Raw genomic sequence first — 15,000 nt, 5'->3', positions numbered from 1 at the left:
TGTATAAAAAGGGCAAAATTTTCATAAAAATCAAAATAAAGAGCGAAAATGGCCTGCGTTATTTTCAAGGTGACATCCCGACGAATTTTAGAAAAAACTTCAAAGTTAGACAATTAGGACCCCTGTTTATATTTACTTCGGGAACGCTCTTTTCGAAGCTGTTTTCACTTTTTCGTGTTTTAAAGCTAAAATTCACGAAAAGTGGCACGAAAGTTAAAGTTTATACAAGTATTCCCAAAGATCTTTCTAGTGTTTCAAAATGGTATCGGACCGAAGGTCTTACCACCCGGCCTAGAACCAGAGCTAGCTGCCCATGTCTTCTTTTTCGTCTTCTTGAAACGCAAGTGGCTTTGTTGACATAGAGGACCGGAGTCAAACGTCAAAAGTATCCAATATGGCGACCGGTCAAAGCTTCTAAGACACCACCTCTCTTTTTATAACACCTTGCCCTGCATTACCTCTTTTCCGTTGTTTGTTGTGTCGGAGAATCCGTGTGTGTATTCGAGCGAGCGTCTCGTCACGGGCTGAGGCTGTTTAAAAAAAGGTGGTCAAGTTTGTAGTTCTGCATGCCCCGTGTGTTTATCAAATCCGTGTTCCGTGTTCCGTGTTGTTCTTGCGTTTCGCGTCACGAAAGGTAAAGCGCCATCAAACCCAGCAACCCAAAACGACCAGAAAAAGAAGCCACCCAAATTAGGCCAAAGAAAAACAAGAAGCACGGCGGCCACCGTGGATAATATGTACGCAGTGGGAAATCAATACACGCACTTACTCACACAAGCATAAAATCAACAGCGACGGCGGCGGCGGCGACGGCGAGGTTGCTGAGATGATGAAACATGGTTTGCTTCGTCATCAGCGAGCATGTTTTGCTCCCACGTATACCTTTTGCTGTTGGTTTTTAGAAAGATTCATGCAAACATTCTATTTACATTTTTTTGCTGGAACCCAGCCGCAGAATCCATTGCTCTCGGTCCCTATACACACAGTTCTGCCCAACCGCTCTCACTAATCTGTCGATCATATCTCGTGGGAGCGCCTCACTATTTAGCATTTAAGAATCCTCCACTCCCGGCGGAACCGTGCTCCTGGTGAAATGTACGGGGTGTAACTCCGCCGGAGTAAATCGAAGAAGTGCGTGTCGTCTGCGCCTTTTTCATGCTGTGCATTCGTGGTGTGCGTGTTCGTCTAGCCACTCCAGCCACATTTGCTTTAGCACGCTGCGGTTAACCCCTTCTGGGCTCCTCCTTCCATCCAGACGCAGGCTCTACCGTCCGAGCGTAGCCGGCTGAAGGGTGAATACGAAGATTGTTGAAGAAGGTCGAAAACCGAGAAACAGGAAAATGGGAACAAAAAAAGGGATTTAAATTGCACTAACTTAACGGTCACCAATCTAATTGGCCGTAAAACCGAAGAATATAGCTCCTCATCAATGAAACGAAGGGTGATGGGAGAAGCCCTCTTTGCTTACTTAATTAATGTCCATTTCATGATGTTAATGTTTGCTTGTTTTGCAGTGCAATGACATTCCGCTGACTTCGCGGACGATAGGATCCAGTTGTTCGCTGCCGTGCCTACACCACACCGCAGATGCTCCCCTTCATTTAGAGGATCGGCCCCCCCAAAAAAAAGTGTCGTCCTCACATTGAACTGTGTGCGTGGGGTTATTACCGCCCATTGTGCGTGTGTGTGAGTTGCTAGAGCAACAGAAAAAGCAAGAGTTTACTCTTCGCTGTCACCAAACGTCATTCGAAGGAAGGCCTTGAAGGCAGCAGGTTTTGATTCGAAGAAGTGCCGTGTTTATCACTCGGAAGACATCATCATATCATCATCGCTAAACAGCACAAAATTGGCGAGTGTGTTAGTGGAGGTGCGCATTGATTGATAGTGCTTGGTTGGTGAAAATTAAATACAAGTCGAAAGAGGTGAAACGCATTGAACGGTGAATCGGCGAAAGCAGAATCATTTTCTTGTGCCCGCGTGCTTCCCTTTCCCAAAAAACGACGACGAAGACGGCGAGTGTAGTGCGTCTGTGTGCGTAACTGTACGCATCCGAATCCCGCCGGCTCTCTCATCTTCCCAACGCGCCAGAACCGGAAACGACGCGGTCAACGCTGAAAATCGGGTAAATATGAAGTATAGGATTTACAGGGGACGCATTAAGCGAACTAATCATGCTCCTTCGCGAAGGTATTATATGCATCTTAGAATCCTTCAACAAATTTATTTTAATGATGGAAAAGGAAAAATCGTAAAAGGGGGTAGAATTGGTTGCTTAGAACACATCATCCCCGTAAGTCTATTTGTAAACAGATACACACACACACACATGCCTCTCCTCTCTTCCCGTATGGCGAGTTCGATGACTTTCGATGAGATCAAGAAGACGCGAGGCAACATAAGTCAAAATAAGTGTTTCACTTCCTTCCCAGTGGCCGTTCCCTTCTTTCGCTGCCTACTTAGAAGGGCCAATGACTCGTCGACGTCGACTGGTGCGTCTCACAGAGTAATCGTAGAGGGCCGTGGAGTGTTCGGTTTTCGGCTGGCATTTCTTCGCGGTGTGTTGCTCATGTGTATGTGTGTGTGTGTGTGTTTGTCTGGCACCCGACGATGGAGCGCCGCCGTCGTGGCCTTGAATATACGGCAAAGAACGATCACTTTTTGCCTTTTCTTGTGCCAACCCACTCGGTACCGCGACCTATCTTGCGTTCCCTTGGCACCTCCTTCGTTACCACCGTGTATGCGCTTATTGTGTGCTGTTCCATGCTTCGCACGGAATGGTGGATCAGCGAACTCGCCGTTTTTGCAACAACCGTTTCGTTCTCCGCTTTGCTTTGCCATTCGCAAGCAAACATCCGCTCCGATCCCAGAGACCCATTGGTTGAATTATTCTCTTTTTCTTTCAGTACGACCTGCAGTTAGTGCAATACTTGTAATTGTACTTTACTAAACTGTGGTAAAATTGTGAAAAAGCGCGTACGGGCACCCATGCTAATAGGGACAAGAAGCTTGTGGTTCTTGAATAATCTTACGCAACCCCGTCGTACGTTGCGTACGATGCTACAACACTGAATTATGAATTTATGATGCCCCTGAGTGGGGAAAAGCGGCCACCGCCGGACCCATCCCAGACACAACACAACTACATCAACCTGTCGTCCGAAAGGAGAATTACGAAACATAACCCAGCTAGCACGGGAAGTGCCGTACTTTTATATGTTTTTTCTCATAACCCACGAAATCATTTCAGGGTCGTCTGCTTTCTCTACTGCGGGCGTGTCTGTAGTTCCCAACGCAAGACCTTGTGATAATTCATAATTTGCTGTAACGAAACCTTTACCGTGTTTTCGGTTTATCATTGCGATGAAACTACACGGGTAGCTCACTGATCATGCTCGTTTCGGTTTTGCTGCAGACTAACCGATCTATCTCTTCTTGGTTAGCAACAAACCCAAAACACTCGCAAAGGCGGTGCGTGCAATCGAAAAAAGTGAGGACAGAATGGAGGATCGGTGCCTGAGGAGGCGGCGGCGCAGGGGAGGTCTGCGTCTGCGACAGCTTTTGTTTTGCATGGTTTGTCCCGTTCCCCGTCAGACGAGACAGACCACCACACCACGATCGCGGTCGGTGTAAAGTATGTTGAGTGGAGTGTGGCGGTGGCCTCATTTAACCGTGGCTCTTGCGTGTGGATGGCGGAGCGCTTAAGCCACCTCGTGACCCTCTGACCCTGTCTCGCGAAAACACGCACCGCACGCGTAAACAAATGTAGAAACAGAGACGAGAATGAAATAGAAACGCGAGACGAGATCAGCTTACGGTGGACGATGTGATGTCGCGATCCTTGCGGCCGGTGACGAATGTGTCACGCTATGTAGCTGGATTTTTTAAAATAAAGTTTGCGCTATGACCAAGCCCGATGCCGCCGATGCAGCTGATCGCGGGTTTGTCGCCACGACGTTAGTCAGAGTTTGAACAATATTTAAAAAAAAAAGAGACGCGAGGCAGCAATCATCGAGAGAGGAAGTAGGAGGGTAGATCCTTTGTAATGGTAGGTCGATCGCGCGAAAACAACATCCTAATTCGTGGAACAGCGAGAGACGAGCAGATCGTGCCGCGCGGGGGGGTAGGCGCTACCCGCCCGGCGTCTGAGAATGTTTTCGGTGGCGGCGGCGAAGACGATGGCGTTTCTAATTTTGGGCCGCCTGCCATACCGGGGGCCACAGGCCACAACCACACCGCGCACCGCATCGCATCCTCTTCCCCCTCTCCGTTGGTCTGATGTTTAGTTTGCCAACACAGCACCTAACAGGATCTCTCTTTCTCTCGCTCTCCTTTTCGCACCTCCCCCCCCCCCTTTTTTTTAGCGTGATCAGGTTGCAGCGCGAAATGTTGCTCCAATTGTGGGACTTGCGAAGGAAATGTTGAAATCCTTGCACAATTATGCGCACTGGGTTTGCTTGTTGTGCCATGCCACTTATTCTGTTTTCGGCTTCTCATTTCAGTTTCTCGAAAATTGTTCCCAAGGGAAGCGCTATGGCCTTAAGTCAAGTCTGCGCGGTACAGTTTTGTTTCGCTGCGGTGGGGGTCGTCGGCAGAGGGACACAAACATTGCAATCTGTTTTCTATTTGCACTAACCCCGTTTGCCTTGCGTATACGCTCCGAGGCCCCTCCAGCTGCTGGTGATGCATAATGGGTTCCGTTTCCGCGAAGAAAGATTTGCCTGTTACTGGGAATGTTCGGACTTGCGGGAAGGTTCTGTTTTTACCATATTTTTATTTTGCAAAAGAAAACCAACAAACACCGGCACTGAGCTACCCTACCCTACAACGGCGGGGACTAGTGGCTGCTGCGTTTCAGCTGATTCATATTTGGTTTGTGTTTTGCCAAAGAGACTCGCCACTGTTTTGAATTCTGCAAGCTTCGCTGTAACATGTGTGCGTGTTTCGTACCACTGTGAGATAACATTGTAGCTGGTTATTCGCCGAATTTCACGTACTGTAGACCAAGATGGGAGGAAAATTGGGGTCGATACAGCGGTGAGCTGATAACGTGCCCCCCGAGAAAAATTTCGGAACTTCGAACGTAAAATCCCAGTCTAATCTTGCAACTGGTGCTGCTTTCAACGGAGTGTTTTCGTTTTCTTACGTCTGGGGTGCTGTTTTTTCCCTAATTAAAATACGTGTATTCTGTACGGCTGAAGTATAGGATAATTGTATTTTATTGCACCATAATCTCCAAAACCAAAACCAACACCCCTTAGGTTGCTTAGATTTCATTTTAAATATAGCAGTCTGCGATCCCACGACAGATCACATATGCCAAGAATTTAGGAAGGCAAATGATTGCACTCCTTCCGAGCAGGCGTTGTCCGCGTTGTCCGAATGACTAATGTTCAGGCTAGTGAAAACCAATCGTCTAATATTTAAGACCGTTCCCCTTTGCGCAACCGTACTTCCGGTTAATGATCGGCTGTTGCTCGAGAATCGAAGCGGAGTTCCCAGTTCGGGATTTGGGTCGAAATTCTTATCATCATCTGTTTTTCGCCCCTTGATGATTGATAGCCACCCAAAGAGTCCTGCGTTACGCATCGCACATTCCATTTGGATGTTACTCAATCCACCCGTCAACTGTGGCTCACCATTTTGTACCACCGTCAGCGGGAACAATGTGCCGCCTCCGGCGTATGTTTACAACCGCAACACATCTTCTACGCACGCACTGTACGAGTGTGCGACTATCGCGCTTAACGCGTGTCCTCCTATCACTTACACGTCGTCATCATCATCATCATCACCGTCGCCGCCGTAGCGCCACTTGTCGCCACCGGTCGAAACGAATGGCCGTCGACCGCGTACGATGGCTAGCCGTCTGGCTCGCCGCGTTTGCGGCTATGTATGTGTGCGTTGGTTGTTCATGTTTTGACTCGCCTCGCGGCGTAAGGGAACAGAGCGATAAGCGGCCGAACTGAACCCCTCCTCCCTTGTCGACCCCACAGAGAGAAAGGAGCGCCACGTGTGCGCAGCAAGTGGCACAGGAGAAGGAGGAGAGAAGCCAACAAACATTGTTGCAGTGCATTTTGCGCACATTGCAACACGCCCAACCGAGGCGCCATCGGCGACATCCCCAGTCTGCTTCTCACGGTCGTGGCGCGTGGAACGTTTTGTTTGTGTGGCGCGGGCGCACGCTCGCGTTTGGATATCATTGCCCTCTGAAAGTTCTTACATTGTTTTGATCGTTTGCACTGCACAACATCCCGGTTCTGGGGGTGTGCACTTTCGTGGAAACCATTATAGTGTGCATCTCATCATCAAAAACAGTGGGGGAGTCGTGCGCAAATTGCCGTTGTTTTGATCGTTTATCTTTTACCGCGAACACCAATTACAAGGTGTGGGCGTGTGTGAATGTAAGTTTTGCTGATCGTGAAGTTCGGTCGATAGCTGATAGGACAGTGAAGGGGTAGCCCTTCCGGGATAGTTCGACAGAAAATTGTGGTGCGTGGTTTCGGAGAAAATCAAACCGCCTAGAAGCGTAAACACGCGGTCACAAGAATTGATTAGTAGTTCCGTTAGTTCAGTGTGTAGAGAACATCCGTTGAGTAAAGAGTGATACGAGGTAAGAAAAACACCGGCAAAAGTGCTATTTTCAGTTAGCCGATTAGTATTTTCTTTTAAAATTAAAAGTGATGGCTATAAGTACAATCATTCAAGAGTTTGTCAACAGTGTCATTTGGCCTTAGCCTCTCGAGTGCGTCAACACTAACGGATGCCCGATAACATTGAAACACACTAGTCAGCAAATCGCTAGTCAATTGACCAATAAACCGCGCACCATATGGGGCGAGCGCTTCTTAAAACAAACCGCGTATTAGGACATAACCCATCGATCATGGCTTAGATGTGAAACACGTGCTATCTATTGTGCTAGAGAAATGTCAAGGTATACAGCCCCTGTCTAATTACGTCTTGGAGTTTTTGAGAGGTACTGAACCGACTCGCCTGCACCATGTATTGTACGTGTGCCGTATTTAATGCGCAATTTTGTTCTTATCAACTGCTGCAGGTGGTGATGGGTGTTGCTAATTTGGCCCATACTTAGTAGCGTTGCATTTGTGTCCATCTTCTGTCCTTAGTTGGATTCGGAATAACTCTTAATTTCTGTTAATTAGCGAGGCTTAATGAGAAAAACTACGTCGTTGATAATTGAATTGAGACGCAGCAGGAAGGAAATCCATAATCAATTGAATTACTTTCACGTTATTTGTCACGGATATCGGCTGACGAGGCATTGAAAAGGACCCCATCCTAGTGGATCTCGATGATATCACTGGTCAAAATGTCCTGGCCTGTCTCTAGGATTTTTTTTTCTCCCCAGTTAATGGTCGACACAGCATCCTGGATGAAGAACGTCGCAGCAACGTTCAATTCCACACCAAGTTCAAACCGATTGCTGTGCCGAGCACTGTTGCATCGCAGCAGCCTACTAATTGCAGTGACGGTCGTGTTGCTTCGCCACTTTCCAGATATTTCATGTTGTCGGCATGTGCGCGGCATTTTCGTCAAAACTTTATCATCCAAGCCGACGGTATAAATAACCTTCTGGAAACAGTTGCTCCCCACCCCCCATCCTCCTCCGTGTCTGACGTGGACGGTCTTTGCTGTGGTCATTAGCATGTCAACCGATCGGGGCGTCGACGGCAGCGGCGGTGGCGATTCGTCTCATTTACCACCGCACCCCACCCTCCCAGAGACGACGGGTGTGTGGACAGGGACGGCGGCGGGGTCAAAGATGCTGCTGTGTGCGCATGGCCGATAGACGATGACGTCGGTCGACCGACTTTTGCTTGCCTGTCCGGAATTTCTTTGCCCACTCCTGCTGGTGCCTGTCGCCTGCCTTCTGTGTTGTGTAACGGGATGGATTTTACCTCATTCTCCCGGGGGCTGCCGCCGCCACCCAAACACACAGAATCCCTGACCTAACGCAATGTGATCTGATCTGGTCGTGCAAGGCGCGGGAAACCGGGAGAGAGCCTTTCGTGATTTTATTAGCATCCTCCGTGGCAACGGTGGCGCGGCGTGCGTAAGTTCTTGTGTGCGACTTCTCAACGCCACGCTCAATGTTTCGGAAAACTGACCTCGTTAAGGTCAGCACTTTGGCCACAACCGAATCGAGGAAATCCTGGGTTTCTATGTATATTACAGCGCACGGCGTAGTGAAAAGGCATCGCGATTGCGATTGTCAAACAGACTGTCTAGCGAGGATTTGCAGTTTGATTTGCAGCATACGCGACCACGCCTGCTATGAGTGTGATTCCGAGATAGCTGTCGTCATGCTATAGAAGCACAGCTTCTTCTGTAGTCATCATTTATTTTGGTGTATCCGCCAGTAACGAAGGTCGTTGGTAGCTCAAATCTATCTGGAAGACCTGCTGATCGATCCGGCTTACTGCGATTGTCATCCACCATCATGGCGGGGTCGTTCAGCAACGGGGGTTTAGCAGATCATCGATCAATGAGAAGATTTCGGCCAATCGACATTTTTCATGTTGTTGGGTGTGGTTCAGACCATTCACGAGATGGCAAGCGCACATGGCGGATCTACGGAATTATGTTTCGCATTCAGGGCAAACACACACACACGCACACCGTGTCACACCGTGCTGATACATAGCCGTAGCGAGATTGCGTAGTGAGGGATAATCGACCCGGAACGGAAGTGGCCGTTGGTCGTGGACACCGAGAGAGAGGTATACGCGCTCCGGTGCGAGTACGTTTCTCATCGTCGCTAATGAATGAATGAAACCGTAAACTACTACCACCACCACCGGCACATACCACCGTGGCGTCGCCCGTGACATGTTAGTATAGTAAGTGAAGGGCGCGTGGGAAGGAAGAGGGAAGACGGGGGGGGGGGGGGGGATAGCGTAAATTGCAATACACTGATGCCTCCCACACTCCGCGCTGGCGGGGAGGGTGTGTGTGGGTGTGCATCCGGCAATGCAGCAACAACGACGGATGCATCCATCGTCGTCCGTAGTACCCGCACCCTTCGGTCTTTCTTTCTTTCCTACTCGCCAGCACCATTTGGAGCTGCGCGTCTTGTCTCTCCTTTGATGGATGTGTCTGTGTAGGTGTATCCGTGTATCCGTGTGTGTGTGTGTGTGTGTGTGTGTGTGTGTATGTGGGAGGAGAAGGAGTAAAATGCACCATATATACCGTACATAATGAATCATCGCATTCCCTTCCCGCTGAGGATGATGATGATGCAACTACTTCTGTTGCTGGTGCACAATTGAATTGGGTCAACCCCAATGGTTGTATGTGGCTTATGTATAGGGCATGCCAGGGCACAGCATCAGGTCTATCTGTGCTTCTGTGCCTTGTGCTACGTTTCTCAGTTTTCTTCTGGAAACCTATTGATTTTTGGTGTGTACCGCTTGCTGAAGCGCTTTTGTTTGTTAAATGAAGAGAGTGCACTGGAGCACACACACACGCTGGCAGGATAAGTCGACGGTTTCTAATTTTCCTTATAGGAATTTCAAAAATTTTCCTTCAAAGCACAGGGCGGCACTTACAGAAAGAAACTAAATTGTCAAAGTTGAACGAATTCTCTATTTTTCGTGTTTTTCTTATCAGTACTTTTACATGAATTGATAAAATCTTTTACATTTTGCTCTGACTATGTTTGAAAGTGAAATGTGATCACTTATAGAACACATAGCAAAATACTTCTCAAATCTCTCTGGTTGTCTGTCTGCAGTTCCGGATCTGTTTAGCAGTCCCAACCGACATGTTGCCTCTCAATTAAAATCATCTGTGGGGTTGCTTTAAACTATGCAACCATTTATTACAATACCATTGGCTTGATTTTTGTTTTTAAATCCTGTGATTCGACAGATCTACGCGAACGATCGTTTGAAAAAAGAGCTTAGCTTAAGCAACTGTTTAATCCACTGTTCGTAATGATGCTTTCAATACTATACACCATACTCAATACCATACTCAATACCTCAATACCATGTTTAGAGCAGGTGTATGGATACTTTGAAATTGAGCGAAAAGGAAGATATTTGGCAGGAAAGCAATCGTCAACAGCACTAGCGAGTAGATCCATCATGATATCGAACTAGCAAAGGTATAGTAACCAGTGAGTGGTGGATGATCCCATGAGGATGCGCGCACGCGTGTGATACTACCACATTCTCGAGTTCATTGACCCTCACCTCGGGGCTGGTATGTAAACAAGACAAGCACAACCTTCGTCCCGTTCGCCGCAGAGAGAATGAGAGAGAGAGATAGGAGGAAGGTGTTTTCTGATTTTAACTTTCAAATCAATCCACAAAACACTTGATCATCCTCCCGCGTCCGTTGCCAGTGTCGCCACGGCCCAGAGAAAGGGTGTTCGCTGTTCTCTAAAAATTGTGCTGCGTTGGCCGAAAATGCTCGGGTGTGGTACCGAGCGCTAGCTGGTCAGCTGCGCAGTATTTTTGAATCAGAATTCTTGGAATCGAAACGCATTGGTCGGGCGCGGAGGCACAGACACAAGCACGCGCGCAAACTCGCGCTCTCTCTCTCTCTCTCTCTCTCTCTATCTTGGACACGGCGCAAAGGAATCACGCGCCTGATCTAATGCGCAGATCTAATGAGACCGCCGGAAGGAGAAAAAGGCGGTTTAGCGAAGAGGGAGAGCGAGAGCGTGAGGTGAGGGAGATATGGTTAGTCTAACGGACACAACAGCACACGGCCACGGCCGGCCACAAACAGCCGCGGGAGAATCGCGCGCGCGTGACGATCAAATATTTGTATTGCGCAGCATTTGGTCTGACGTCTTCGCTAATTGATGGGGAAAGAGGGGCGAGAGGAGAGGTTGATACCAGCCAGCCAGGGATCTGTTGAACTTGACCGCCATGAATAACATGATAGGATGGAGAAGGTTTGTAGGCGAGAGAGCAGAATTTAGAAGGAGAGAAAGAGAGAGAGAGAGAGAGAGAGAGAGAGAGAGAGAGAGAGAGAGAGAGAGAGAGAGAGAGAGAGAGAGAGGAGAGAGAGAAATCGCGAGTTTAATCAAGCGGCATGCTCTGGACCAAACAGATAGAAGCTACTGGAGGAGGCCGATCCTCTTCTAAGGGCGACGACACTAGCGAGAATAAAGACCTTGAATACCACGACGGAGTCTTGCAATAGAGACTAGGTGGGAAGTGGGGGCCGTTTGTTTCATCATCCTTATCGATGGTCCAGAGCTCAGCGATAATGTTTACGCCACACAATCGCAGACTCTCAGACGGGCCCAGGGAGTGAAGATGGGGGATTGACATTTCTGTGATCCCAGCAGGCGGCTGGCTTGTGCTAATCATTGGCAACTAGATCCACGCGCACAACAGAACTCGATACTCAACAGGTACTGCTTCAGGGTTTCCCTATCTCGTGGACTACTTGGTTTAGGGTCGCGTGGCTCTTTGACATACTCTGGTGGTGGAAGGGTGTTTTAGCAGGTCGCCATCCGTGCCGTTCTGTGATTTGTTTTGCCGATTGCTCCACAACCGTTGTGTTTTGTGGTGTTCCCATGAATCAGCTCCAGAGAAAACTGGTTAGCGAGAAGCGCACGCTGGTGACTGACCGCGGTCGATATACGTCGCCAACTAAGGAAAGGAGGCTCGCGAACGATTGGTTTGAGTCATAACTGTTGCAAAATCAATTGCCATTCGCGGGACCGTAATGTTTTTTTGTGTTGGCAATGTTGTTGTGGGTGGTAAGAAAGGCGGGGAGAAACGGATGTTGGTTCTTATCGCAACTGCAAGATGATTGCATAACGCGCATGCCCCCGAGCTTTTAGGTGGTAGTCCGTTTGTTTGTTCAAACTCACGCAGTCAGTTAGGGCAACCCACAGGGTCCGGTATGTGCGTTGGGTTTATTATGTTTTGGCTTCTATGGTGATATGGTTGGTGCTCATTTGCTTATCCGGTTGCTTTGTTCATTTTGCATTGCAGATTTCGGGATCAACTGATAGAACAGGGGCAGTCGTCAAGGTATTGGAATCGTTGAATTTTGCCGCCAATCACCGGTTCTGAGGCAGCTGACGAAGGTATTTGTCCATCGTAGGTGTTAAGGTGCATGTGGCAGTGGGCTTAGAGAGGTGGACTTCGGTTTCCTGCAAAAACAAACAACGCACACAATTGGAATAGTAAAATAACATAAAATATAGCACAAAACAAAGGAAGCAAAAGAAGGAAGCCTCAGCTAGCTACGCCTACAGTTAAACGATACAACAGTAGCGCAAACGAAACAACGCAAAACTATGAAAATGTCTTCTCAAATGGCACAAACAGCAGGAGCCCCGACAGCCATCTCGATCCCGCCGGCCTCGCTAAAATCGATGTCCACGGCGATGACGATGCCATCTTCTAACAACTCGCATCCAGCTGCTCACCAATCGGGCGCTGCACAACAGCAAGGATCAACACCGGCGACAATGACGGGATCCACCGGTTCCGGTGGTAGTGGCGGCGGCGGTGGCGGCGGCTCTATGACACCGATTTCCATCCAAAATGCAAATGCCATTGCCATCTCCAACTCCGCGATCGTGAAGGAAGGGTGGCTGTACAAGCGCGGCGAGCACATCAAAAACTGGCGTTCGCGCTACTTTATCCTGCGTGCCGACGGCACATTGGTCGGTTACAAGACGCGGCCGGATACGGCGGTGACAGAACCATCGAACAATTTCACCGTGCGCGGTTGCCAGATCATGTCGATCGATCGCCCGCGTCCGTTCACCTTCATCATCCGTGGCCTCCAGTGGACGACGGTGATCGAGCGGATGTTCCACGTTGACGATGAGGACGAACGTAAGGCATGGGTGGACGCGATCCGCCGGGTGGCGAACCGATTGAACGAGGAGGAAGTCTACCAAACGGGTCCCGCGTCATCACTGCAGCCGGACGTGGAGGAGGAAGACTGCGAGATGGGCTCGATCGCCGAGGATGAGCTGCTGAGTGAAAAGATACCGGTGTACGGCACCTCGACAGATAAGATTAGCGGCAAAATGAAGGTGGTAAGTAGCGATCCCCGGGTAGGGATGAAAATGTATAAGCTAGCTATCCGTTCTAACCAAGGCCTTGGCCACCACCACAATACCAAAACCTTACGTTCCGCCGTAGACACTGGAAAACTTTGAGTTCCTCAAGGTGCTGGGCAAGGGCACATTCGGAAAGGTGATCTTGTGTCGCGAAAAGAGCACCGCCAAGCTGTACGCGATCAAAATTCTCAAGAAGGACGTCATCATTCAGAAGGACGAGGTGGCTCACACGATGGCCGAAAATCGCGTCCTGAAGACAACGAACCATCCGTTCCTCATAGTAAGTTTGTGCGGAGGGTTAACCCCTGGATTCCGCCAGCCGTCAATGCATCATTGCCTTATTCTGTTCGTTTCATTTTGTTTCGTTTGTAGTCATTGAAATATTCTTTCCAAACCGTCGATCGACTGTGTTTTGTGATGCAGTACGTGAACGGGGGAGAGCTCTTCTTCCATCTGAGCCGTGAGCGCATCTTTCCCGAGGACCGCACACGGTTCTATGCGGCGGAGATCATCTCGGCACTCGGGTAAGTGTTGATGGCGGGATACCAGCAAGGTAGTGGTCTTAACCGGGGAACTCACATGATGAAAAGCGGGCAGCTTTATGCCTGTAAAATCCACTGTGAAACCGCCGACCGATCATTTACCCCGGTACAATGTGTAGCAACACCACGCCTTACCACACATTCTTCATGCATCCCGTGCCTTCCCCTTGCTATTGAGTTTGTCGCTCAAAGGCCGGAGGTTTTTGGATTCATTATTTCCTAGCATCAACAAACAGCGACCTCCTAAGTGGAGAACGACTGCGGGTACGGGGTACCCGGAGGCTTTGGCAGGAGAATGTTGTTTTTGTCGCTTTCGACATTTTGGCACGTTTTGTTTTGCACAACGCGCCCTGCACGATCGAAGCTTTATAGTCATCGAGAGTTGCACAACCTTCCTCGGCTGCTGCTGTTGCTGCGACGTACCTACCCTCAAACCCCCCTCTCATTCTCTCTGTCTTTCCGTCTAGTTTTCGAATAGTGGGAGGTCGGTATCGCGGGAAAATCCCGGTGTACAACTTACCAGTGTGCTCCACGGCTCCACAGGGCCTGTTGTTGTTATGGTGCAGTAGTTTGTTCTGTGGAAGGGATTGGGTGGGAAAGGAACAGCAAGAGCAAGAGGAATGAAATTGCTGGCGCCAAGCACAAACAGTGATGCAGCAGCAGGGTGCAGGGTAACAACACGTGCGTTTAGCGAAGCTGTGCAGTGCCCCCACATACTTGTTATGCCGGACATTCCGGCTGGTGATACGATCGCGTTGAAGGAAGGCGTTCACTTGTTCATCAATTTTAAATTTGTTCGGATCATTCCAAATCCGGAACGGGCGATGGTTCATGTTCATGATCGTTACTTCCAGCGGGATGCTTTGGTTTACTACTACTGAACGCATTACTCTCCCACAGAAATATTCACAGTTCATTTTCAAGATAACAAAAGGTCAACTTAGGTATATATCTAGGAACCATCTACTTGGCAATACATAGCAAGCTTTGACTGTTAAGACGCTTTTAGTGTTTCAGAGTTACTCTCAGCTTCGTACGGATAAAAGGCTTGTTATGTCAGGCGAAATTTCCAGGTATAAATTGCAACTGAGCGTTAGTTTTATCACCTGAGAGTGCGGATTCATGGTGACTGTTAGGCGAGCACCGCACGGTACTCGTTCTGAATGTTCCCCCATGTACTGCGTCATTTGTTGTTCGTGTTTGCTGGTTGGCTTTGGGTTTGGTAATGAAAGGTACTCCACCGTTGCTTACTCACACACAACTGGATTGGCAAAGTAAAGGTGTGTCATTCATAAAACGGCATTCGGTTATGTGTTTTTGAATGGCCAATACACGTGGTGTTTGGTGGAAGGAGGAGGAGACATGAGGAGGGTATAGCGATAGGGATCTGTT

At 48.9% G+C, this 15,000-nt stretch overlaps 1 protein-coding gene across 9 annotated transcripts in view; it reads left to right on the top strand.

Annotated features, from left to right (window-relative positions):
- Positions 1 to 501: 501 nt before the first annotated feature.
- Positions 502 to 15,000, top strand: part of LOC125950227 (RAC serine/threonine-protein kinase) — an 18,159-nt gene continuing 3,660 nt past the window's right edge. Inside the window, exons 1-6 of one of the 9 annotated variants that reach the window (XM_049678010.1) lie at positions 502 to 634; positions 1,515 to 2,122; positions 11,982 to 12,076; positions 12,321 to 13,042; positions 13,149 to 13,346; positions 13,439 to 13,590. In XM_049678010.1, the coding sequence (XP_049533967.1) occupies positions 12,368 to 13,042; positions 13,149 to 13,346; positions 13,439 to 13,590 (1,025 nt within the window). In that variant the 5' untranslated portion in view covers positions 502 to 634; positions 1,515 to 2,122; positions 11,982 to 12,076; positions 12,321 to 12,367. The other 8 variants (XM_049678005.1, XM_049678011.1, XM_049678009.1 and 5 more) reach the window with 8 other exon arrangements.

The sequence above is a fragment of the Anopheles darlingi genome, chromosome 2 (genome assembly GCF_943734745.1).
Source record: "Anopheles darlingi chromosome 2, idAnoDarlMG_H_01, whole genome shotgun sequence".
NCBI classification, from domain to species: Eukaryota; Metazoa; Arthropoda; class Insecta; order Diptera; family Culicidae; genus Anopheles; species Anopheles darlingi.
The sequence above is the reverse complement of the archived record's forward strand: the minus strand, read 5'-3'. Positions and strand labels throughout refer to the sequence as shown.